Genomic DNA, 26,753 nt, shown 5'->3' with positions numbered 1-26,753 from the left:
TCCTTCCACTCCTCTCACCCATTCTTCCATTCCTGCCATTTCCAGTTCTTCCTACAGGCTTGGATTTTCTCCATCTGAGAAGTCCCTCTTAACAGTTTTGCAAAAACAAAGCCTTAAAAGATGTATTAGGCCTGCCTGTTGGGAAGGCAGACAGCTGGTGGTGGCAGGCTCTGTGTCCTCCTTCTGCTGTGCTGAGGACCAGTGGGGACACTCTAATCTGGAAGCCATGGTGCTGTGGCTGTGCTGCATCCCACCAGATGGCGATGTTCTTTATCTTTACAAAGATGCTGCCAGAGTTGGCTCAGTTCTTATTTACTTCTGCTCAGAACTCAGAAACTGGCATGCACCAGTGTTTGGCACCAGGCTTCAGAGAGAAAAACCCACTCTTCCCTCTGTCCACAATTATTTTTGGCCAATTATTTTTCAGGACGTTTAGAAGCTCTTGGGCTCCCTCTACTGATACAGGAGTGGCAAACACAGTATTGTCATTTCACCATCTTGTGAAATAAGAGTAAGAGGATAACTGGAAGGCCTGGGCCCATAGTGTTTAGGACCTGGTGCTAAATATTCGAGCAGACCTGTAAAAAAGAGCCTAGTCTTTGCTTTGGAATGTATAGGTAGATTAAAATGTGTGCATATGCCTTGTGTGACTTCTACAGAAAAATGCTCAAGAGAAGGCAAAGATGACCTGGGGAAGATGAGAATGTCCCTGCATGCTATCTTGGCCCCCCTTTCTTCTGTGCTCCGGTTCCCATCACCACCCATCTTTAAACTATGGCCTAGTTGGATTCATAATGAAGACTCACACAAAGCTCATGGTCTTGAGGCCTTGTAATGTACTAGTGTAGTAGAAAATGGAGTTTTCATTTTGGTAGAAAAGAGCAGAGCAACAATCATTTGTGGAATCCCATGTTTCAAACCCAGAATCATCCTGTGTCCACACATCTCCTCAGCCGGAGTGAGCCTTTACTGTGGCTTATATCCAGGCTAGGGGACTTTGCATGGGGTGAGCATCTCTTATCGGCAGTGCATCTCCATTTCAGCTGAGCAACTAGGTGACATAGTGTAGATAATACCGGCAGAGTTTGGGAGCTCTCTTTTTAAAAAGTAGTAAAGCTTTAACTGATTTTTTTTTTCAGTTTTGGAAAACATGGTGACACGGGTTTGGGGTATGAAGTTTTATGACCTCATCAGTGAGTTTGAAGAGTAGCGAGGAACTTTGCGTGCAGGACGCAGAGCAGATATATACACGCAGCATGGGGATGACAGGCAGGGGACAGGGCTGAGATTAGCAGAGGGGAATGAAGAGCAGGAGAAAAAGAACAGCACGTGCCAAGAGGATCAGTGTTGCTGAGACTACAGAGAGGGACTCGCGCAGTATGAGCAGCGGTCAGTCTGCGAGTAGGAGGGAGACAGTGCACGTGAGCACAGAGTTGATTGATGGCAGGTGGCAGCCCTGTAGAGAATAGCTATCAGAAGGAGCCAGTGACTAATTAGCAGACGACTCAGAAGAACTGGGCAGACGCTGATGCAGTCCTGGGGCTGAGTGTAGAGGGAGAGGGACGGGTGTCGTGACTGGTCTTAAAAGAGTCAAATGAATTGTGTACTGTAGAAATGGCTAGGAGGAGACCCATTCACCAAGGGAATGGAGGATGTAGACTATTAGCAAGCTTATCTAATGTTGAATGCTCATCTGTGGCTTTCCACTTACTACCATGTAGATCATTTTTGTGCTTAGTGACTAGTTGAGCTTTGTACATGGTAATATGAGTATTCAATAGCAGTTTCCTTTGCGCGGTTGTGCATCATCTATTAGAAGGACTAGTACAGTTGGGATTCCTGTTTCCTTTCATCTTAGTTGAATGTTGTGGGGTGAGGGGGAGGGGTTCCACCTGTGAGCTCCTCAAGTATTAGTTATCTATCTTTGCATCGCCTACATGGATGAGTCTTTCCTTCCTGCCAGGAGATTTCAAATGACTCAGAGTTAGCAACCATTTTTTGTGGGTATTTTTTCCCCTCTTTTTCCCTTCCTTCACCTGGAAAACAAAAGGTTAACTAGACCTAAGAAAAACTTATTCGTGGAGTGGAATGTTACTGATACAGAAAATGTTACTGATACAGAAAGTTTGATGATGTGCATGCAGATTACCTTACAGTCTGGTTTCTAAAAAAAAAAAAAAAATCTGAAACTTAGTGTTTTAAATCAGTTAAGTGTGAAATGTTTTGTGTAATCTCCACCCACAGTCGTGTGTGTTTTGTGTTAATGCTTTCAGAAGTGGAGGAGTTCCAACAGGCAGAGAGCACGGCTGCAGCCGACTGTGACTATCTTGTGGTAGGACAGCAGCCGGTCCCCCGGAGCAGCAGCACCTCTGACATCACTGAGCGCTTGTACTCAGATTCTTCTCAAGGTATGTGGAAGCTTCAGTCGTTTGTTTGACTGGTTGATCAATTTTGAGGACAGGGTCTCGCTCTTTTTCTGTGACTGGCTGGGGACTCAGTTTGTTGACTGGACTGACCTCAAGCTTGCAGGTCCCTCCTACCTCTGCCTCCCAAGGACAGAGATTACTTTCCCTATGGCTGGCTGAGTCCTCAGTTATTAGTACAAAGCCATGGGTTTGGTCTTGGGATGGGGTAGGCTACAGGTAGTATTGCTTACGACATTTATTCTAAATGGAGAGGGGGAGAGAAGGGGGGAGAGGGAGAGAGAGAGAGAGAGAGAGAGAGAGAGAGAGAGAGAGAGAGAAAGAGAACAGTTGCATGTTATATATGTGTTGCTAGTGTGAATATGTGCATGTCTAGAGGCCAAAGGTTGACTTGAGTTATCTCTCCTTGATGACTTCCAACCTATTTATTTATTTAGAGGCAAAACGTTTTTCTGATGTTTGAAAGTTTACCAGTGAGCTCTAAAGAGGCTCTTGTCTCTGTTCTGCCTCAGGTTACAGTCCCATGCTGCCTCATCCAGCTTTTTACATGGCTTCTGGGGATCTAAACTCAGGTCCTCATGCCTGCACAACAGGTCCTTTACCACTGAGCCATCTCCCCAGCCCAGGTATTTACTTTTTGATTTGACTGTAAGAATGTGACTGCTGGAAGTGAAACTGTCTTGCTATTTAATATATTTCCCTAACATACTCCTCAAGTTTGGGGTGACTGGGAACTAGAGAGGAGTCTGAAGTGACTGGAATAGAAGGGACAGAGAGAGTTCCAGAGTAAAGACACTTAGTAAGGCAGAAGGCAGAAAGAAAGCATGAGAGGCAGGAGGGCCAGGCTATGGGAAGAGTGAGAGGGGTTAGATGGGAATGGACTCTGGCCAGCTCTGTGAAAGTTTACTAGCAGTTCACAGACTCCACTGAGGTGGAAAGGAGCCCCTTCAGAGCATGCATCAGGTTTCTATAGCTTTCTGTGGTAACAGGGTGTGGAAGACAATAGCAAGTGAAACTGTCTTGCTATTTAATATATTTCCCTACATACTCCTCAAGTTTGGGGTGACTGGGAACTAGAGAGGAGTCTGAAGTGACTAGAATAGAAGGGACAGAGAGAGTTCCAGAAACAGTCAGTTCTTACTGAAGCTGCAGACAGTGCTGGTGTGTCTTCCAGTGAAGAAACAAATCTTAGTGTGTACAGTGTCAGTAAATGTGTGGGCCATTCCACTTTAGTTCTATGAGTCAGTCAGAAAACGACCTGTCTTGTTTGACAACAGGTTCTCCTGTCTTCTGAGCAGAGCTAGCAGGTGAGGGGAAAGCTTTTCCTTAGAAACTCCCTTGAAATAAGACATTGTAGCAAAAATAAAGATGAGGAAATATATGATCCGAAAACTCTCTGTTCTTGAAAGGGATTTATGTGGATCATTAGGGATATGAGTATATATGTTGTGGTAAAATACTTGCCCAGTATACAGGAAGCCCTGAGTTTAATTTTGACTGTCAGGAGAAACAAAGAAAAAAATTACCTTAAATATTTGGGAGAACGCACCAGTTACTTGGGGCTTTCCTCTAAGAAAAAATTTTAATCCGTTCAAGTTTTAACAAAGTTCACCTGAGAGAAGAAAAACTTCAGTGATCTAGTGTACGATACAGTGTGCTTCCTTCCTGAAGAGCTCAGCCAGCGCTGCTTGCTTGTCTAAGGGATTCCATTAGCCCAGGCTAACCTGGAGCTTGCCGCCGACTCCCCAGTCCCCGGGTGCTGGATTATTGGCATGCACCACTCTGCCTAGCCAAGAGGAGGTTTTTAAGTTCTCTGACCACATGAATGAGGTAGTACATATGTGGGTTACAATGATTTATCTATGCAGATTTCAAAAACAGCATGTTATATAAGATAAACATGCAATATTTGCTGTGTAAAAATTTAAATTAAAGGACTATATGACTACTTTGATTTTCTTAATTTGATTTTTTTCTAGGAGCTGGTTTTATTTGTTGATTTCTTTCAAATTTATTGGCTCCATATTCTTCATCAGATGCTCTTATGATCTTTCCTTAAACCTTTACAGGCTCTGTGGTGGTTTTCCTTTTGAAATCAGTGGCACCATTTCGCTCTCGTATGCTAGTCTTTGCATTCAGACAACACAGAGCTGGCCTGCTGTTCCCTTCCTGTGCTTCATGGGCCAGCCTAGGCAGCCCTTTGGTCCAATGCTGCCTTCAAGCTCGCCTCCCCAGAGCGAGTGCTGCGTGCTCCTGTCCACGGAGCATGCAAAGTGGAACTGTGACCAGAGTGAACTGCTTTCCATCTGCTCCAACTGGAGCTAACTATGGGCTGTAGGCCCGGACTCTGGCTAGACTGGACTCTGGATGCTGCCAGTGCAGACCCATAATTCAGCACCTTTATGTATGCTATGACATCTGGATACAATGGTTTATCTACCTGTTTCTGCCTCTGCCTGCCTGCCTGCCTGCCTGCCTGCCTGTCTCCTATTTTACCTTCTGAAACATTCATTTTGTTATTCTTACCCCTCTCTCTAGGTCAAAAGGTAGAAAATTCACAGAATTTGAGCTCTTCAGAACCCAAGTCTGTTCAAGAGAGTAAAGGTCACGTGACGCATGAACACGAAGGAGTAACAGTAAGATTTCTAAGAGAAAATCCCTCTGATGATAGTTAAAGTTTTTCCCAATTAGATTGATTACAGGTCCAAATTATCTTGAAGTCCCTTAAGGCTGTGTTTGCTTTGTATGTAAATACAGTCATTCTACAAAGATGGACGGGGTGCAGTATGAAGTAGAATTTACTGCCACATCTCATGTTGTACAGTTCACTTTTGAGAGGATATACTCTAAATCCTTCATTTCAGAGTTCCACTTCTGTATTTTAGATGGAATGCTGAACTGATACAGCATTCCTAAAGTGTATCTGGTGGGGTTTTGTTTGATATTGTAAAGAAGGTATTATTTTAAAAAACAAAATATAAAACATAAAAAGAAACAGCCTATAACTCATTCTTTAAGATAACCTCTATTTGTGTTTTAAAACCTAGTGTGTATGTGTAGAAAACAGATATTTGACAAATGTAAAATATAAAGGGCCCGCTTGTTTGGAAGATAGCAGAGTTGAGCTCTTGTGTTTATGTGTTTAAGAAACACTCATGCCAGCTTGATTGATAGATGTTGCTTTGGCAACCAGTTTTGTTATTCTTGTTTGTTTAGGTTTCAGTGTTTTGTTTTGTTTTGTTTTTGATTTTTCAAGACAGGGTTTGTCTGTAGACCAGGCTGGATCACAGAGATCGGCCTGCCTCTGCCTCCAAAGTGCGGGGATTAAAGGCGTGCGCCACGGTGTTGGCTTTGTTTTCCTCTCTCGTTTGCATGTATATGGTTTCAAGCCTTTTGTTACTTAGTTTCTGACATTTTTAAGAATTCTGTAGGTGCTGTTTTGTTCACTCAGCTACATGTTTGTAGAGTATCCACATGTTGTTATGTAGCAGTTAACGCATTTGAACTTCCTCTGCTGTAGTTCACTATGAATCTATCACTTTCCCCTATTCTTCCGTTGATGGCGTTTAGATTCTTTCCAGTGTCCTGGTTTTCTGAAAGATGCAGCTGTGTGCCTCTCTTAGACATTTCTCAGCACTTCCACGTTCAAATGTTTCTCTGTGGGACTCTCTAGTAGTAGAATCAAATTACAGTAAAACATTGTTCTTCTCGACAAAACGATGCTTCTTCCCCACGTGCTCATACCCTTCTATCTCCGCTCAGATCTTCTCTCAGGCGCTTCTGTTGTCACGCTTTTGAACAGTTTGCAAGTGAACTAGATGGGGTATCATATTTGAATTTCTTGGATTACTAATAAAGTTTAAATTTCCATGTTGATTGGCTGTGAGTTTTTATCTGTGAAATGCCAGCCAATGCCTTTTGTTGTTACCCCCCCCCCCACCTTTTACTTGTATTAATTCTTTGCATAGTCTGAATATTGATTGAGGTTTTATTTTGACGATGTTTATAACAGACACCTTCCCTATGTGTGGCTGCTTTTTACTCTGGTGTCTTTCTTTGGTAAACACAAATCCTACTCTTTTTTATTTTCTCTATTATGGTAGAATTTTATGGCATTAAAACATTTCCACTCCAAAAGGATAAAATATTCCTTAATTTTTTTTCTAGAAAACGCTTTACTCTTGCTCCACACTCTCAAGTCTTTTATTCACCGGGAAGTGTCTCTTGTCTGTGGAGGGAGGGGTGACCTAGCTCTTCTCCCCAGCTGCTTGTTCTTGGTTTCATTTGTTGAATCTAATTTTTCTGTATTGATCTGAAAGACAGCATCTCTGACATCTGTGCTGTTCCCTGATATATCAGCCTTCACTTTACTCTCGGGTGTTTCGTCTCTGAACAGGACCACAGCATCTTAACATCCATAGTCCTGATTCCTTCTCCTTCTCTCCTCACCTCTTCTAATGGAAGTTAGTTTTTGGACTTACTTTTTGCCTCTCCTTGGTGCTGTTGAGATGCCGTCTTTCCATCTTGTCAGGTTGTTTCTTGTTGGTCTTTGTCCAGTCCTCATGTTTCACTGCAGAGCATCCAGCATTCAGGTACAGTGTATGCGTTTGTCTGTTCTATTCTATGCTATGTCTGTGTGTGCATGGATGCTTTTCCTGCTGTTTTAGAGAACTCTTGTAATGATGTCTTCAAATACTGCCATCATTTTATTCAATATTCTCTTTTGTTCCAGAATTCTAGGTAGAAACAAACTAGACTTTCTTACCCTGCCCTCCAGGTCTCCTAAAGCTTTCATTTATTTATATTATCCGTTCTCCTTGGTTCTATGGATGTAGTCTGGGTTATTGTTTCACCAATAAAAGTGCCCCCTGTCTTTCAGCAGTTCAATAAATCTGACCTTAGGAGCTAGCCTTGGAGGTATGGCCTATGAGCTCCAGAGTGCAAGCAGTTTCCTTCCGATCTAGTTTTGCACTTGGATGGGTTTGGCCTCTCATACTTCCCCTGATGTAGTGATTTGTTTTGGTGCTTCTGCCTCCTCACTACTGTGGGTTTTGCTTCAGAGTTCAAATGTAGTAAGTGTATCTTGTAACTTCTAATGATCTCTTGTCACTTGGTCATTTTTATTTTCTCATCTTTTATGCATCTAACATGCTCACAAAGCCTAATTCTAGATTCTCTATCTGATTTGCTGAAATTATCTGGGGATCTAAATCTATCTCGTTTGTTTGTTTGCTTTTTTTTTTTATGGTACTCTTATGCCTGGTGGTTTGTTTCCTAAGTGTTTGGTAATCTTTGTTATGTTACCTCTTGGGCTGACCTAAATCTGTGAAAAACCCTAATGTCTAGATTAATGAGGTCTGTGCAGGAAAGCATTTGTATTTTCATCTTCAAGCAATCAGGAAGTGCCACTTTGGTCCTGACCCTCAGTCATTTTGCCACTAGCAATGATAGCACTGGCTTTACTCTTAGTAGGTTCTTGGATTGCCCTGAGCAGCTCCCTTTCCTGCACGTAGAACTTGCTGATTACGGGTCCATGCTACCTGCCCTGAGTTCCCTCCTGCCTTCCTTCTGCCACTTCATATCTGTAGCCTTCTTGAACCATTCTCCTGTCCTGTCAGCCAGTTAAGGTAACACTATTTTACATACTTTACACACAGTTTATGTCTATATTTTGCTTATGTACATTATATTATTTATTCTGTGTAATTTGTGTATGTTTTGTCCCTCTAAGCGAACTGTAAATTGCTAAAGAATACAGGTTGCCTCTTGATTTTTTAATCCTTTGTGTTTGAAATAAGGTCCAGTGTTTACTAGTGGTCAGAAAGTTCTGTAGTGCAGCACTAGGAAGGTTCTGAGCAGCCCTTTGAAGTCTGGGTGGAGTGTGTGCTTTTCCTGCCCAAACATTCATGGGAGTTCAGGCCTCCTGGAGAATTGTGTGACTGTGTGTGCATTTGATTAAAGAAGCAAACAGAACTTCAAAATAAACCACTTGTGCAGGATTTGACATCCCTTCTTAGAATATCCACTCAGCTGTGTTAGTTGACCAAGTAGGGAATATGAATTGGAGTTTCAGATCTTGAGAAACATGTAACTTAATTATACTGGCCTGTGAACATACCCTTCAAAAGGAAAATAGTCTTCAGCGTTTTGTTACTATTATTGCTTCTTTTATTTAAAAATAACAGTCTGGTAAAAGTTTCAGCTTTCTGGTAATGAAAGCAGCATTTCTTTTCGTCTGAAGATCTTGGTTCGAAGGAGCAGCAGCCCTGCTGAGCTGGATCTGAAGGAGGAGTCACAGCAGACACACGGACGATGCAGGGAGAGACAGAAGAGTAAGTCCAGGAAACGGGCTCTGCGCATGCCTGCTGCAGAGCAGGCCTGTTTCAGTTTCCTCTCTTTTCTAAAGGAAGTGGTTATCTTGTCAGTAGAGAAGAGGTGGTTGTGGAGAATATTTTTGATTGGGAATTTAGAAATTATGTAGTTAATCCAGTTGGTGAAACAGTTTCCATTAGTTGCCTGTACCTGAGAGGCCTGTCTCTCTATCCCTGGGCCTTTATCCAGGTGAGAACAACAAGGGGGACTTAGGGGAGCAGACAAATGCATAAGAAAAAGCTACCTTCCCCATAAAGCCCCCACAGGGAAGGAACACAAAGCCCTTCAATGCTACTATGGAAGCCAATGGGCAAGTGTGTGAAAATGAAATCTCACTGGAATCCTGGGATGTTATCATATGCAAATCATACGAAGTCTGGGCCCTGTGCTGGGTTCTCCTGTCCTAAGGCCAGGTCTCCTTCTTGTCAGGAGTGGTAGTCCCTGCACAGCCTGCTGACCCTTACTGGCGTGTAATGCAGTTCTTCTCATGCACCGCCTTCCCCCTCTAATGCCTGTAGCACTATAGAGAATGCTCCGAGAGACCTAACTGCTGGCTCATCTGCTTATGGAGACAACTCTCAGTTCTTTGCAAGCGGATAGAGGACAGCGGGAGAGACGGCACAGCTGAGGGGGTGTCAGCAGTGGAAGGGAAGGGTGGGTGTTAGGAAGGGAATGGTGGGCGAATGCATTGTTAGGAAGTGGTCAGGTGGCTTCAAGCAGTAGGGTAAGGCTTATCTTGTGCCCAATTAAATAATTAACCACATAAGTCTTAAAATCTCTGCATAATTACATTGTGACAAATTTAAATTTCTAGTGTTTAAAGAAGAAACTTTTCAGTGCTCCAGATCTGTAGTGGTAGAACACCTCATTCCAGAATCTGCCTGCACGGTGCAGCCTGGTTTAAGTCTAAACACTGGGCTTGAAATAGCAGAGAACATGCAATGCTATAAAATCAGTCACTACCATACTCCTCCTGTTTTCACCATCTCCTCACGTATGGATGCATCTTAATGGGAACTAGGGCCTGGTGCAACTTTGGGGCACATGGAATAATTGAGCAACAACAATGGCCAGAATACTACCTCCTAAAGCCTTTTATTGCCCTGTACTTGGAAGGTTTGTTTTTGTTAAGTAAGTATCCGTCAGGGATACTACTGAAGCCCAACTGAGTCGCACCCAAACCCAGCAGATCCTATCATCTGGGCAAGCGGTACTTGCATGGAGAGAATTCTGAACCTTATCTTCATATAGCTGCGGTCTCACACTGTGGTTGCTCTGTTTGCCAGGTGAAAGTACTGGTAGTGACATGGCTGTGGGCTACAGTAACGAGGCAGAGCTACCTGTGAGCCCTTGGCAGACCTGTGAGGAGGACCCGGAACTGAGCACTCCCACAGATGCTGTGGCTGACTCTGATGCCCGCCATTGGTTACAACTGAGTCCTACTGATGCTTCCAACTTAACAGGTAATTGTGTTTGAAAAGGATTATTGCTGCACACAGGAGGTCCTGGAGATCCTCACTCCAACCCCTCAGCACAGTGTAATGCGATGCCACTTTCAACTACATTGGAGTTGCAGCTCCAATCACCTGCTCACAATTGCTTGTCGGTTCTTAGAGTCTTGGATGGAAAGAGTTTTAAAATCAGGCAGATGAGGAAGGAAGCCTGCCATGCCACTGTCTACCATAGGAAGAAGTGTTGGTGCCCATTACCAAGGTCTTTGGAGGCAGAAAACATTGTTGTTTTAGCTTGCATGTACCACACATGTAGAACAGGGGGATTGGCTATCTTACTATTTACTTTTCTAATTATCATAAAAGACTTTATACATACAATGCAAAACTGTGACATATATGCGGGTGATCAGTCCTAATAATAAAATGACCAGCAGTGGACCATTGCTACCCACTTTAAGATCTAGAAGAACCCACATTGGTGAGGTTCCAGAAGCCCTGTTCAAGCCTGTTATCTTCTTCCAGCAACATGGAGTGCTGACCCTATTTTTTATAATAATAATAATAATTCATGGAACTGAGGAGATGGTCCAGTGGGTAAGAGTGCTTGTTGTGATAGTTTAAGGGCTGGTTTTGAATCCTCAGGACCCATAGAAAAAGACAGGTATACAGGATTTAACTCTAAGGAAATCCAATTTTACAAAAAGAAGAAAAAAGAAAATAAAAAAGACTTGCACTGCAGAAGCTCACAGAAAATGGTATTCCTCTGGAAAACAACCAAGAAACAGCACTGGGAGAGGTCAGGGAATGGATAACGTGTATTTGGAGATATTTGACTTGAGACCTCAGCCATCTCATCCTAAGTATGTTTTTAAATGCTTTACCAAGAAGTCTATATGTTTTATTACTAACGTAACAATATCTAAAATGAGCAAGAACTGTCAGAAGGATAAAGCCTCCTATCCCAACTTCTGGTGTTTCCCCTGCTGTCTCAAAGAGAAGCAGTGTATTTTCCAGAGACTTTGCCTATGGATTATTACATAAGTGATCAGCCATACGCAGTACTGGGCGGGGGCCAGTGTTAGGTTGTAGCTGTTTGTCTTCTCTTCCCCTGTCGTGTGCTTTGTAATGTCGGTGTTTATATGCGTATATCCTGACTTGCTCTTCCTGAATAAAGAAGTTATTTACTGAAGCACAGAACAAAACCTGAGTGCAGCCGTGCAAGCCTCTAACTTCAGCATTGTGGGTAGAAATAAGTAGATCTTGGACACTCGGTGGCCGGCCAGTCTAGCAGAAAAGCCAAGCTTCTAATTCAGTGAAAGGCTCAGTTTTAAAGGATTAAAGTAGAGGCTGAGAGAGGAAGATACCCAACTGGGGCTTCCTCCTTCATGCACATAGGCATGTGTAGTTCAATACATGCACATGCACCACCCATACCACACAGACCTAAATAAGCAGCTAAGTAAGTAAATGATCTGATTTTCCCGCTGGGCATGGTGGCACACTTGTAATCCCAGAAGTTAGGACGTGAGCCAGGAAGCACAGAGGAAATAAAAGCCCATTTTCAAATGCTAAAATTCACACAAAAGTACAAATAAAGCCTAAATTTTATTCCAAATATTTTTCTTAATCAAGAAAAGTTATGTTTCATTGTGGCATAAAAGCAAAGTTAACCAAAATGTCTGATATTTTTGCAAATCCTTGGAATTATAACATTAAGGTGTCATCAATCAGCATTAATGGTATTTATATATAATTTATAGAATAGGCAATGATCTTGGTATCAATACTCTGAACTTGTATAGGGTTTAAGATTTCTAATTCTGTATGGCTGTCAGGCTAAATCTCTCCATTTCTGTTTTGGGAGACCCAGAGAAATCATGCCCCCCACCCCAACACATACACAAATACATTAAAAAATACTAGGAAGTGCCTGAGGCAGAGTCGGCCTCCAAATGCCGAGCTGTCTCTACACTCCCCACTGTATCACAGCTAGAATACTAGTGTGAAGCCCTTTGAGCTACTGGAGGGTTCTTAATGCATGTATTTAGGGCCAGTAAATAAGAGATCTCTCCAGGATGGTACGATAGATCCAGTGCTGATTCTTATATGAATGTTCTTAAAGGTGAACCAGATGCAATTATTTTTATTGAAAGGAAAGAAAATTGGATGAGTGCTTTCTTTTGTTTGTCCTTGGGAAAGATTAGTTTTGATCCCATTTCAGAGTATGCATCTGACTGCTTAGCGTAGTGAGCTTTGTAACTCTGTATGGTACACCATGTTGTGATTGACTCCTCCAAATACTTTGTTCTTCTTTGAAATACTAATTGGAGATTCAGTACACATAGTTCAAGAGTTCACCCTGTCAGCCGTGGAAAGCACAAACTGTAATATGATAAGGCCTAAGGATTCTCACAGCTCTGAACTTAACTTTCTGTTCTCAAGAGAGCAGTTTCTTCATAAAACAACAACAATGAAGCTCTTGTTAACCTGATGTTTAGGGGACACAGCGAGAGCAAGCCATCTGATGGGCTCGGGTGTGTGGCTCAGTGGGGGCACTTGCCTAGCATGTGTGGGACCCTGGGATTGATCAGCAGCACTATAGAAAACAACAGAAGGTGTGGCTGTTTCTCACTGAATAAGCCTGCCTAGTATCAGCGGCTTAGAATGAAGAGGGCGGGGTTTGGTGGTGGGGGTTGGGGGGGCAGCCTATAGGCTGCTAGCATGTTTGCTTGCCGTTTAAACCATTTCACGTTACTGGAAACAAGGCTAAGTTTATTATGCATTTCTCTAACCTATACCTGGGCTATGTTTAATCAGCTCTATTAATACATGTAAACAAAATGGTGGTAATTAGGAGAAATTGTCTCTGAACATAGGAGTCACATAGGGAATCAAGTTTAGTGAAGAAATAGAGGATTTTTACCAAGCTCTGTTGTCTTTTCAGTGGGAGAAACAAGGCAAGGGAGAGTGAGCATTCTGTTGTAAATGAACTCAGTGGACTCTGAGGCTGTCTGGTTGACTGGGATCTGGTCCTGGTGTGGGAAAGGCAGGAGTAGATGGGCTGATTGTCAGAGACAAAGGTGGATATGCAGGGAAGATGCTTGTGTTGGTTCATTTATGAAAAGCACATACTCTCTCGGTGAGGAAGGAGTTTGCTCTTTCTACAGTAAGGAAAGACCAGGAGGGGCAGTTCCTCTCTAAGATGCAAGGCCGGGTGCCATAGCATTAGAGTACAGAAAGTGAAAAGACACAGTAATATCCACATCAAGTCTGCCTCGGCAGTAACTCAGACGTGTGGGGTGTCTGTGGCTCTGCTTCTGCACTCAGCATTGTTTCTGAGCTCATCCTTTAGGTAACAGAGAAGCTTGTGACCTATAAATACAGATTTAGATGCTGTGAAAATTATAAAAAAAAACGAGTGGACCTGAGGAGATGGCTCTTTGTCATGGACTTGTCATGCAAGCATACAGACTGTGGTTGGATGCCTAAATCCCACAGAAAAACCAAGCAGGTGTACCAGTCACTTGTAATCCCAGCACTCAGGATGAGGGGGCCCCAGTGTAAGCCGCCTACCTAGACCAGATGGAACTGGCAAGCTCTGGCTTCGGAGAGAGACGCTTTCTCAATAAATAAAGTGGAGAGTGATTGAGAAAGGCCACCAATGGCAACCTCAGGCCCCCATATGTACTCACACTCACATATATGTGTACATACATGTGTAAGCATACGTGTACACACACACACACACACACACACACACACACACACACACGTGACAAAGAAGATGAATGAGTCACATCTACTGATCTCCTAAGAGTTTACAACCAAGGCAGAGGCTGTGTCCTGGTCATCTCAGATAACATGATAGCTGTTCTGAGTTTATACAATGTAGGTTAAAGTCCTAGGATGGACAACTAGACTGAAAGCATTTGATGTACACTTTAGAACTTCGTCCTCACAAGTGTGAAATTGTGGTGTGTGATGGAGGGTCTTCCATACCTAGCAGGGATATCATTCCTTTCCCGGTCCCTATGAGGTTTACTGTGAGATTTGATAAGAGACAGCCAATGCCTTGCTTTGGGTGGGAGGGGCCAGTGCCTGCCTCTCGTGGATTACAACATCCAGTCCGGAAGGCAGATTGTCTGGTGTGTGCACAGAGTGCCCCTGCCTCTCGTGGATTACGACATCCAGTCCGGAAGGCAGATTGTCTGGTGTGTGCACAGAGTGCCCCTGCCTCTCGGGACAGGGTGGGGAAGAGAGGCCCTTAGTAAGTAACCCAAACCGATGAGCAGATATGCTTTAAGCTTTAGATATTATTTAGCTAAAAGTATTATTTAAATTTTAACCTTAAAATCATCATGTAGTTTCAAATCTCTTTTAGTTAATGTATTTATCACTGACCTGGTTCAAATGTTCCTTACAGGAAGTCCTTCAATTACAGTTGTAGATGTGAATTGAGCACGATCCCCCTACACTGAAGTTGATTTGTAGAAACCATTTGTCAGTGTTCTCTGTCATCACACACATTTTGGGTGTTTGACCAGCCTCTGATACACTTGTATATCATGAAGTAATATAAAGAGGAAACAGTAAAGCTACACTGGCATGGGTAGACCATCTTTGAAAGTCTGAGTTGTAGTTGAACAGTAATAAAAATAGATGTGGCCGAGGCAGAGAGTCAGGCTGCCAGGGAGCAGAATGCCAACTTGTACCCGATCTCCTGATCCCTGTGCTGGCCACTCGGCTTTTCTGTTCCTACAGTTAAGATGCTAACAAGAGTCTGAGAGGTGATACCATTTATTTTTCAAAGAAAAAGTCTATCTTTACTCAAACTCTGTCAACCCCACATAAAATTATAGCTATATGAACTGGTTCTTTGGTCAAAAGTACCTATTTGCCAGTTAAAAATCTGTTCAATATTTTCAAATTTCTAATTTTTTTATTTATCTGTTAAAATCATGTATTTGGAGAAAGATGAGAAAATTTTACATATGTTTAAGAGTTCATACTTTAGTAATTTTAAAGACCTTTATAACATTCAGAAACAAAATGACATAGGCTGCTAATGAAATTAAAGCAAATATTTGGTATTTTGGAGGTGAACATGGAATTTTCTAAAAATCTCTTAAATCCCCATTTTTAATCAAGCGTTCCTTCATTGAGGACCCGTCTACATGTAAAATGTCAGCATCTGTTCAGGAACTCGTGCCACCAGCCGGATAATTTTGGGCAAAAACACTTTAGCTCATTAAAATCTTCACAGTAATATTGAAAAATGAACAGTCACTTGAAAACCTTCCTAAGAGCTCAACATATTTTGATAGTGGGAGACGTTGCCTATGATTTTAATCTCCGAGACGAGAATGATTCCTGAATGCAAAGCAGGATTGGAGCAGATTTCCTGTGCAGATCCTTAGAAACCAAGGGTCTGCTGGTTGGTGGAGCACAGCAGTGCAGGCGGTGAGTGAGTGCCCAGCCTTTATGCATGTGGAGTTGTCACCAGTGAAGTAGCAGTGTCACTGCGATGCTGGGGCTGCTCTCATTTTTGGTGGAGTATGCCTCCCCCCCCCCCCCCCCCCCCCCGGAGCTGGGGACCAAACCCAGGGCCTTGCGCTTCCTAGGCAAGCGCTCTACCACTGAGCTAAATCCCCAACCCCTGCTCTCGTTTTTTTAATGGCTGCATTCGTAAAGTTGGGGAATTTGGATGAGGCAGAGCATCACCTAATTTTCTTACCCACCACCAAGGAATTGAAGCAATATGGCAATCTTATGGAGAGGAGTAGACGTCATATCATGTTCCTTATTCACTTGAGGGCTTACGTTGATTCATAAGCATTTATTAAAGCGTCCTCATGTCTTTGCAGACAGCAGCTGCTTGGTACTATACTTGACTTTACAGGAGTCTTTTCTGAGGCTTTATTAAAGTCAGAAAATGAAGGGGACCCATGATTACACTTTACTCTCAGGTTTCTAGACCTGGCTTATAGGAATTCTGAGTTTGGATGGCTATACATGTTAATGTGTCTTCTCCATGGAGTATATGGTGCTCCTCTGGAGGGAATAGACTTGTTTGTCCCTAAGAAGCATCAGTGCTTCTGTGGACAGACTTCCCATGACACCACCTGTCATCCTTGCTGAATCTTTGTCTCAATGTCTGGGGAGCCTTCCATCACTAGCATAGAAAGCTGTTGGTTCCATCCTGGACCTGCTCTCTCCTTTTCAGATTCCTTCCTCTGACTCCTCGTTGACGCTCTTAGCCCCTTCTCAGGTGCATACAGAGGTGTGCTTCATTTGCTTAGATGAGGCCTTTGAAAAATGCAGAAATCAGTTCACCCCTATTTGTATGGGATAAATGCTACAATAATTTTGGAATAGTTATGTAAATAAGAAGAGACTCATATGTGATATTAGAGAGAGAAAATACTGGCAGAAATGGGAGAACTCAGTAAATTTTCACCAGAGATTCAAAGGAGGAGAGCAAAGGTGACTTAAATAAAAAGCGTAAAGATTTAGAAATAAGTCAAACATATTAGGTACCACAGTAAATGTAGATGAGCTCTTTAAAGGAGAGCAGACCGCCAGTGTAGTTGTGGGTGGACGGCTGGGTAAAATTTAAAGTAGAAATCATCAGAGGAGCAATAATTCTACATTTACCCGCTCTTCCCGGCCTCCAAACATATGAAGCAAAATTTGGAAAAAAGACATGAGAAATTACTAGTAAAACCATTCTCATAGGAAGAACTCTGAATATAAACTGCCATTAATTGATGAGTTAAGCAAAAAAAAAAATTACTAATAAGAATAAGAAAAGACAATACAATTAGCCCAGTTGAGTGGACATGCATATATATGTGTATTTGGGAGATGCATAGTTTTTAACTTAACAGAATGTTAACAAGTTGGCCAATTTCTACCAACAGAGATGCCTGATTTGTACTACAACATATCCTGTGATTATGATGAAAAATAACAAATATTTCAAAAAGGAAAATAAGCTAAAAACCAGACTTCAACTAAAACAGCACACATTATAATCTTTAGGATGTAGCTGAACTCTTTTGTGAAGGACAAGATATGACCTGCTTTACATGTATGTAAATAAAATATGACATGTGTGTCCTATTCCAAAATTAAGGGGAAAGATAGCATAATACCATAGAAGGTAAACTGAAGAGCTAGTAAAACTAAAGTTTATATGAGTGTCTAGGAAGTGAAAAAAACCCACAAAACAAAACAGGGAACAATGTAAAAATATTCCCTATAAATATTAACAAAGCTAGAGTGATCAAGGAAGCAGTCTAGTCAGGGCCTCATTAAGACTCTCTTCCCAAGTGATTCTAGATTGTATCACATTGACCTTTAAAAATAACTATCACAAATACTGTGAGAGAAACAAGACAATTCTTATCTGAGGATCAGTTTATACAATACCTGACCAGTACTCCTTGAAACTCTGAAGGCTGTCAGAAACTTAAAAGCCTTAGAAACTCCTACAGTCTAGTTGAAGGATTGAGGTACCTCAAGTATTGTTCCTGTTTACATTAGAGTTGCAACCGGGTGAAAATCCAGTAAAAATAAAGGAACTCTACAGGATGCAGAGGAGGCTTACTGGGTTGATAAAGTGCCTGCTGCACAAGTGTGAGGATATGACTTTGAACCTCAGAACCCACATATAAGCCAGGTTTGGTGGTGTGTACCTGTCATCCCTGTTATCCTTTGAGGACATGGGAAGCGGAGACAAAGCAATGCCACTAGCTCATGGCTGCATAGACAACAGTGAACAAGAGAGCCTGCCTCATACAAGATGGAAGGCAAGGACCAATACTCTGAAACCACAGACATGCCTAAACACACGTACATATACACACACTCACACAAACACACACACATGCAGATACACAGTCACACATATGCACCCTCACAAAAACATGCAGATATGCAGTCACACACACATACATAAACTCACACACACACACACACACAAACACACACACACACAAACACACAGATATACACTCCACATACACACACACACTCACACAAACACACACACAAACAGGCAGATACACACTCACACACATACATACACTCACACATACACACACACACTCACAAACATGCAGTTATGCAGTCACACACACACACACACGAATTTTTAAATTGTAAGTAAAGCTTAGATGTTGATACTGTTTTAGGACTGGTTTGTTAATTGTAATAAATATTTTAATGTGCAAGGCTGATAATAGAGAAACTGTGTGGATTATACTGATGTTATTTATATTTTTTCATGAATCTCCAACAGTTTTTAAATATGTCTGTTTTTTACAAAAATAATATGAAGAACAAATTGTTAAATAAAAATGTATTAAGACTAAATAAAACTTAGGGGCTGGAAAAATGGCCCAACATTAAGATCGCACACCATTCTTGTAGAGACCCTGCTTCCATTCCAAGCACCCACATGGTGGTTCACAACCATCTATAACTCTAATCCCTGGAGTTCTAATGCCTTCTTTTGACCTCCTTGAGCACCAGGCACATACATGATATATGTACATATGTGCCGCAAAACATTTATAAGCATAAGGCAAATAAATCTTCAAAAATGTTAAAATAAAAAATGAAATGAGGAGTTTTTACAAATAAGGTGAAGCTGGGTGTAATGGCTGAGGCCTTTAATTCCAGCACTCAGGAGGCCAGGCAGATGGGGCTGTGTGTATTTGAGGACAACTTGGTCTACATAGTGAGTTCCAGGACAGCTAGCCCTGCACAGTGAGAGCCTTAAAACAAAAACCAAGTAAGTAAATCAGTGAAAAGGGTGTTTATTACCTCCCCTTTTTTTCCTTTACCCTGATGCAACTATAATGGCAAATTGGAAGGATACTCATCACATGTCAATATGTCATACCCCTATACCCTTCAACTAGACTGTAGGTGGTTCCTAGGCTTTTATGTTTCTGACAGCCTTCAGAGTTTCAAGGACTGCTAGTTGTGCCTATCTAGTTAACAAATATACACAGCCCCACTTGTTCCTTCCAGTCCTTAAGCCACATCGAAAGAGCTGTCAAGTAATTCCACAGGACACAGGTGACGGCAAAGATAGTAACAACCAAAGAGCAAAGAGGATGAGGTGTTCTAGATGGAGCAGCATGGACTCTTGTCAGTATCCCTGACAGCTTGACTGAAATCATTGTAATCGGAGGGCTAGCCATGTTAGGTATCTACATGAATAGGAGGCAGTGATAGGCTGAACACAGGAAGCCAGTGCATTGATTTGGGAATAAGTAGTTGAGCACAGTGTCTCTCATCCTATAATTCCAACATTTAGGAGGCTGAGACAAGAGGAGGGCTGATAGTTCAAGGATAGACTGCATTACAAGGTGAGTTCTAGGCCGGTCTAGGGTAAAGAGTGAGTTAGATCTAAAGAGCAAAACAAACAAACAACAAAAGCAGAAGTAAAAAGAGTTATCACTGCCCACAAGCTGCTGACTTTATTATAGAAGATAAAGTAAGTAGATGACAGGGTTTCCCAGCAGAGATCACCACTGAACTAAGTACAGAGATGCTGTCTTGGAAACAGGGATTAGATTAGATAAGAGGTTAGCACTCAGCAAGAGAGAGCTTATTAGGAAAATTGTTTCCTGGAATTTGAGTTCCAGGAATAAGAAAAAAGCATAAGGTGGTGTTATAAAAGTACTGTTACTCTCCTGAAGCAGTTGTTGTTTTGAAGGCTTACTGCCCCATTCTACTAACCAAAGCCTAGTCCTGGAAGCTTTTAGAATCTGTACAATCTAGGCCTAGAATGTTTTCAGCCTCTGATATTTACTGCTGAATAAGCTCACTCTTTCTAGTTCATTATGATCTGGCTGGCTGGCTCAACTCAGCTGTTCTGGCTCAAACTCCTCTCCGAGCTGACTGATTCGATTCAGCTTCTCCCAGTTTCTGACTGACTTGCTCTGCTCGGTCTCATACTACCTTTAGCAGTCTGTTCTAATCTTCTGACTCCTTTTCCACTTTCTCTAACCTGTCTCTATACAACTGTCCCAGTAAAACTTTGCCTTCTCTCTCTACACTGCTCCTTAAGTACCTTCCCTTTCCTTTCTCTGAGAGTTGGGCATATCCTATTCTGTTAAACCGTTCTCTGATTTGTCACTTTGTCTGCCACTCAACTAGACATCACTTTCAAACAAGGGTGCTTCCTTCTACAAACTAACTTCATTGTTTGGAATTAAAGGTGTGTACCAAGGGCCTGTCTGTAGTCCAGCCAGAGGGATTAAAGGTGTTTGCTAGGGGCTGAGCCACATCACAACCAGAAACAGATTTTTTTTTTCAGTAAAATAACAGAATCTTGGGGTTCACAGTGTGATCAAATATCCTGCAACAAGGTATGGAAGTATCTCGTTGTAATCCCAGAACTCAGGAGGCTGAGGAGGCCAAATTCAGGCCAAGCTGAGGTACAAAGCAAATTGGGGATCAACGTTGGCTGTATAGTAAGATGTTGTATCAACAAAAACAAAACCAACAAATATATACATATGACTTTGGGTTGGCTTAGCAAGTAGAACTTCACTCCTGAGTTCAATATCCAGGACTCACATTGTAGGAGAGAACTGAGTCCTGCAAGCTGTTCTCTGACCTCCACATGTTTCCCATGGCATCTGTAAACCCACACACATACATAAATACGCACGTGCAAACTAAGTAATTTTTTTTTACCCAATTGGTAAGATATAATTGCCCATTTAAACATACAAAGCCCAGTACCATCCGTCCCTTGAGAACATTAATAACAACGTGTAAATACACAGAGCAGAATCTTAACATCACCTGCCATGGCTTCTCACCCTCTCTCTGTCTCCCTTTCTATCCTAGTCTCCTCCTCTTCCTTCAAACTTCTCTCCCGCCCATCCTTCCTTCTCCTCCAATGACAGGCCTCCTTCTATCCTGTACCTGCCCCTCACCTGTACTTTACAAATTCAATGGAGAGGTGGTTCTGGTGAAGTCACCTGAGTTCTGAGTATGCGACTAGACATCTGTCCTTGGGGCAGTGGAATTAGCATCAAAATACAGATAACTTCAGGGCAAACCACAACATTCCCCCCTTTTTGTCCAGTTAAAAAGCCTTTTCACTTATATATAATTTGAGTACAATTATTATCATTCTACAATTTATAAAGCATATGATATTCTCAACACCCAGTCCATCACTATATCAGTTAAACAGAACATTTAGTTATTCATTCCAGCTTAAGAAAGATTTAAAATCTATATTGTATCTTGGCTAGCTTGTATACTATTGGATAACTGTCCAATAAAATATGTATATTTAGAGTTAAACAGCCTGATAGGATATGAGACTATAATGTCTTCAACCCCGTCAGAAATCTGGGAATGACCAAATCTCTATACACATAGGAAGCCTAACACAGCTTGCAGAACTGAGAGATTGTAGAGACAAATCTCCACTAGCAAACTCCCCTGTTAGCAATATGTGAGCGCAAGTCTTCAGCCTTTTAGCCCAAAATCAACTGACAGACTCTAGAAATGCAGATTTTGAAGGGCTGTTCACCCTGTCTTGGCAGAGTTTATCAGTCAACTATTCTGCATAATTTGTCCTTTTCTGGACAATCTTAGTCTGCAGACGAAGCAGGCAGTTTTGTCCAGTGGCTGCCTAGGCACAAAGTATTGCCTCACCTGGAGGTAGAGATGTTCACATTCTTCATTAAATCTGCCAAAGGGGAACTGTTAGGAGCAGATATGTCTCAACAAAAGATAAATAATAACTTTAAATCTCAAATTTTGTGGATTTCTGATGTTTTTGAAAACCATCTATCCATATAAGACAATCTGTACTGTTGTCTCCATATCCTAAATTTTATCTTGAAAGTACTCTCCCAAACCCAGAGCCATGACTTCGCTATTTGAATCTTAACTCACAGGTGTAATCAACTCAGAAGTTTGTAATGACAACAATAGAAGGACTGGCTCTAAACCTTGTACTTTTAAACTCTTTTGACAAATAAATTCTATATACCAAAACAAAGATATGATTTAAGCTTAGTTACCGAATGAGATTATGACTGTACAATTCAATCTAACTAATTCCTCCCTGTTAAATTACAACCAATTTTAAATTCCTCATAAAGACAACTTTAGAATTACCATTTCCAGCCCCCCAAAGTCCAGGGAATTGGGGCGACGACTCCTCTACAACTTCTTCAAGCTGTACATGGGCGTTGACATATCCTTGGGGGTAGGGAGTAGGAAGAATGAAGCAAATGCTGTAGCCTATGTGTCCTGACTGGACCCAGCTGAAAGTCCTTGAGACCAGGATTCCAAGTAGGCACATTCTACAAAAAACAACTCTCAAGACAAGAGTTTAGAATCAAGATATCTTTTTGTTTGATTCTCCTGAATCTAATTTTCAGGCGGTCTACCTCTATCAAATCTAATCAGTATGACTCTGTGAGGTTTCCAGAGCCAAATCATACCTTTTAAAAACACAAAGACAAAATCTTTATCCCAAAATACTGTGTTCCTTAGTCTGTAACCAGGAAAGCTTGTATCTTGCACTCTCTCTCAGAGTAATAATATAACCTTAAAACTCAAAGTCACACCCATTATGAAGTAAGCTAAACAATGAGCCTGATAGGCTTTTGTACTTTGTGATATCAGGAAATTAACCCAAAATTCCCGTGGAGCCCACGTTAAGAGAATCCAAGCTTCCTGTTGTGGTAAATATCAAAAGTAACCACAAACCCTTGCTAGCCAGCATCAACGAGCCATATGGCCTTTAGCGGGTAATTCATAAAACAAACCAAATACTTTCTATCAATTCCAATATCAATAAGCAACATATCAAACCAGGACTTTAGCCCAAAATATCTCAATCTGTTAAGCTCTCTACCCAGAGCCACAGATTTTTATTTAACCTCAATAATTTCTATAATATATGTCTGCACTCACTCTTCCCGGTGTTACAGACATATATCGCAACTCTCTACTTGGAGTTAGTGACCAATTTTTCCCTATCTAAGTTCCGAACCATAGATGAAAATCACTACGTGATTCGGGTAATCTCTTTACTCTCCTTAAAACAAACTTAAACACCTTCTATCAATTCTAAAACCAATAAGCATCTTAAATCTCAGGACTTTGGCCCAAAATATATCCATCTGTTAAGCTCTCTATCCGGAGCCACAGATTTTTCTTTAACCTTAATAACTTCTATAATACCTGTGATTAAGAAGTAGCTTGTCTAACTAGGATTTCAACCCAAAATTCCCGTGGAGCCCATGTTAAAAAGAGTATGAGTATCCTGAAAGGCTTTCTAAACAACTTTCTTTAAAAATGTAGCTTTTAATCTCTAACTCTCTGAGCTGCCATTACTTATCACACAGCAGGGGACCGACAGCCTGCCAACCCAGGCTACTTCACCCTTTCTTTGTTAAATTCCCGCCCTTGAGATATCACATGAGTTAAGATGGCTCCGGCCTACTCATACTTGGAAAATAAAAACTCTCTCTCAGCTCTTAAGATTACTAGTGGATTCTTGCCCATCACCTTGGTTCCCCATCTGTTGTTGTAAAAATATAAAAATAAAAAGGTATTGTTGTCTTTTACCTACTAGGTCCGCACCGCGGTGTCCCAAGATATCTGCTAGATATCTTGGCAGAAACACATCCCAACTTTGCAGTGGTCCAGACCAGTCGCACCATGCTCCATTACATTACTTAAATCTACACATTAAAGAACACACAACACAATAATCTTTGACCCAATTGGTAAGATATAATTGCCCATTTAAACATACAAAGCCCAGTACCATCCGTCCCTTGAGAACATTAATAACAACGTGTAAATACACAGAGCAGAATCTTAACATCACCTGCCATGGCTTCTCACCCTCTCTCCGTCTCTTTCTCAAACTAAGTAATTTTTATCCCTTTCTCAAACTAAGAAATTTTTAAGCCTTAATCTACAATACAAAGTACCAGTGTTCAGAGCGTGATGAAACTCGGCAGGCATCATGCCTGCATGGACATCCACTGAGCCCTGGCCATGTGGAGCTGTCAGGAAGGCTCACTCAGTGGTAGAATGCTGGTCTAGTATTTGTGAGGTCAAAGGTTGGATCCTGAATGAGCAGATTGTGTTAGAGATGTTAAGAGTGTGTTCTTCTAGGTAAAAGAAACCAAGGAGAAGGACTGAGTACTAGAATTGGATTTGTCTGAGACACTAGAAGAGGCAGGCCTGGAAGGGCCAGCACTCACAGCAGCGGGTGTAAAGTGCTTAGGCTGAGGAGTGGAGCTAACTGTGACAGAGGTGCTCTTCAGACCGAAGGGAGTGAACCCTGTCCTGGTTATGGGGGATGAATGGTGACTTTCATGACTGCATGTATTCCTTAGACCTAAAGGGCGTGAAACTTTCTGGTATGCAAATTCTATATTCAATAAACCATCAAACCTGACACAGATGTCTCTGTACCCTAAGACTCTGGGTTGCCTCCCATCATGGTGCTCATCCTACTCAAAATCCCCTCATCTTGCCTGCTTCGTAAAATCCTTCACATGATCACCCCAAGTTACATCATTTTTTTGTTGGGCATTCAGTTGGAAAGAATCAAGGTTTGACCTTAACTGATTCTCTTTTTCTGTTCTACCAAATTCTAAACCATTTTATCTTAATTAATTTACCAAGAGTTCGTAAAACTTAGTACAGGTAATTTACAACAAAGCTAACAGAAACCGTGAAGATGAAATGAAGATCATGCTGACAGAGGTACTCCACACTTTCTCACAGAGAGCAGGGAATGCCTGGCAGACGACTGCAGCATAATTGCTGGAGGGAACCTCACTGGTTGGCACCCGGACTCTGCTGCTGTGCTGTGGCGAAGAGTCTTGGGAATCCTTGGAGATGTGAATAACATCCAGTCACCGAAGATCCATGCCAAGGTTTTCAGCTATCTCTATGAACTGTGGTACAAGCTGGCCAAGGTGTGTTCTGATGTTCATTATCTTTTATACTAATGCAGAAAAATTAACATGCCTCATTTAATATACAAACTATCGAAGATATTCTGAAATGCAAATTAGGTATTTAGATGAAGTATATTTGATGACTCAAGAGTAAATCATGGTATCTGTAGTTTTAACACTTTACTAAATACCTGAGACTTACTTCCTTTAGTCCAAGTGTATGTTAGTAAAAGATATTAAAATAGGATTCTGTGTGGTTTCATCATTCATTTTAGTAAAGTGATACTATTTTGATTGTATAAAGTTGAGAAAAAGAAAAGCAATAAAATAATTATATATCCATTTTATAGGACAACCAATATTAATATATAAAATATATCTATTTCCATGGATAAAAAATTTTACCAAACTAAGAATAGATACTGATTTGTTCCTTTCTTTTATTTTTATACTGAATATACATTTTCCATTATTAAATATTTTCCCAAAACATGACTTATATTCATATAGCATAATTTATGAAATCATTTCTTACCACTTGGAGTTCAGAATCTCCTACGTATTCACACAATAGAAAAACAATACCATTCTTTTGTGTTTAATGTTTCAACTATATGTAGTAAGAACACACAACTTAAAAGGACAAGATTCTCATACTAAAAGAAAACTCAGTAAGTACTACACACTCTTATTCCTGTATAGAAAACGGGAGTAGTTTCTTGGCTGTACAAGACAATATTGCTCTGCTGGAATAGAAGAATGTTACCTTGCCCAATTCTCTTTTGAATTAGATACGAGATAATCTCGCAATAAGCCTGGATAACCAGTCGTCTCCATCTCCTCCACTCTTGATCCCACCACTCAGAATGTTTGCATCATGGCTATTTAAGGTAAGTGTTTATTCTTTATTGCAATTTCCTCTTCCCTTCTGAAATTGAGTTTAAAAATTGTAATTGCCTAAGACTGCATGTTTTGAAGACAGGCTGGGTCTTACTACAGCCAGTGCATCCCACATCTCCAAACAAGTCTTCAGGAAAACTGAGAAGTAAATGAAATGTTGAAATGTCTGCATCTGGACTTGATTTAATCTAGAAACATCATCTCCTTGGCAGGCTACAACTCTGCCGAATGAATATAAAGAAGGCAAACTGCAAGCCTACAAACTGATCTGTGCCATGATGACCAGGCGCCAGGATGTTCTGCCCAACTCTGATTTCCTGGTGCATTTTTACCTCGTGATGCACCTGGGATTAACCAGCGAGGACCAGGTATCCTGTATCTCTTTATCATGGTGTGCCACGATGGGAAACTGTTGTCACACTTTGTGTGTACTTTATATATTCTGAAAATACACCAGAAATGCTTAAGTCCTCAGTGGCTTCCGTCGGCTCCTCACACCTAAGGTCTTCAGCAGTCTAACCAGGGCTTATCACATTCCTGCTCCTTCCCTCACCACCCTGCGTGCTAACTAAATCTGAACTTTATTTCACAACCCATATGACCCAGTCTCTGCCTCTGTTGTCAACTTG

The 26,753-nt window shown here is 41.4% G+C and overlaps 1 protein-coding gene across 15 annotated transcripts in view; it reads left to right on the top strand.

Annotated features, from left to right (window-relative positions):
- Ralgapa2 (Ral GTPase activating protein catalytic subunit alpha 2) overlaps positions 1 to 26,753 on the top strand; it is a 280,066-nt gene that overhangs the window by 103,119 nt on the left and 150,194 nt on the right. For 14 of the 15 annotated variants that reach the window (XR_005502529.2, XR_005502528.2, XR_005502527.2 and 11 more), the window contains 8 exons: positions 2,274 to 2,408; positions 2,936 to 3,049; positions 4,962 to 5,059; positions 8,665 to 8,755; positions 10,082 to 10,258; positions 25,049 to 25,242; positions 26,016 to 26,114; positions 26,337 to 26,492. Coding sequence is in view for 11 of the 15 variants with exons in the window: in XM_063283347.1 (XP_063139417.1) it covers positions 2,274 to 2,408; positions 2,936 to 3,049; positions 4,962 to 5,059; positions 8,665 to 8,755; positions 10,082 to 10,258; positions 25,049 to 25,242; positions 26,016 to 26,114; positions 26,337 to 26,492 (1,064 nt within the window). In the remaining 4 variants the exon portion in view is untranslated. The other variant, XM_063283353.1, reaches the window with a different exon arrangement.

The sequence above is a fragment of the Rattus norvegicus genome, chromosome 3, assembly GCF_036323735.1.
Source record: "Rattus norvegicus strain BN/NHsdMcwi chromosome 3, GRCr8, whole genome shotgun sequence".
Classification (NCBI taxonomy): domain Eukaryota; kingdom Metazoa; phylum Chordata; class Mammalia; order Rodentia; family Muridae; genus Rattus; species Rattus norvegicus.
This window is presented reverse-complemented; position numbering and strand designations above follow the sequence as displayed.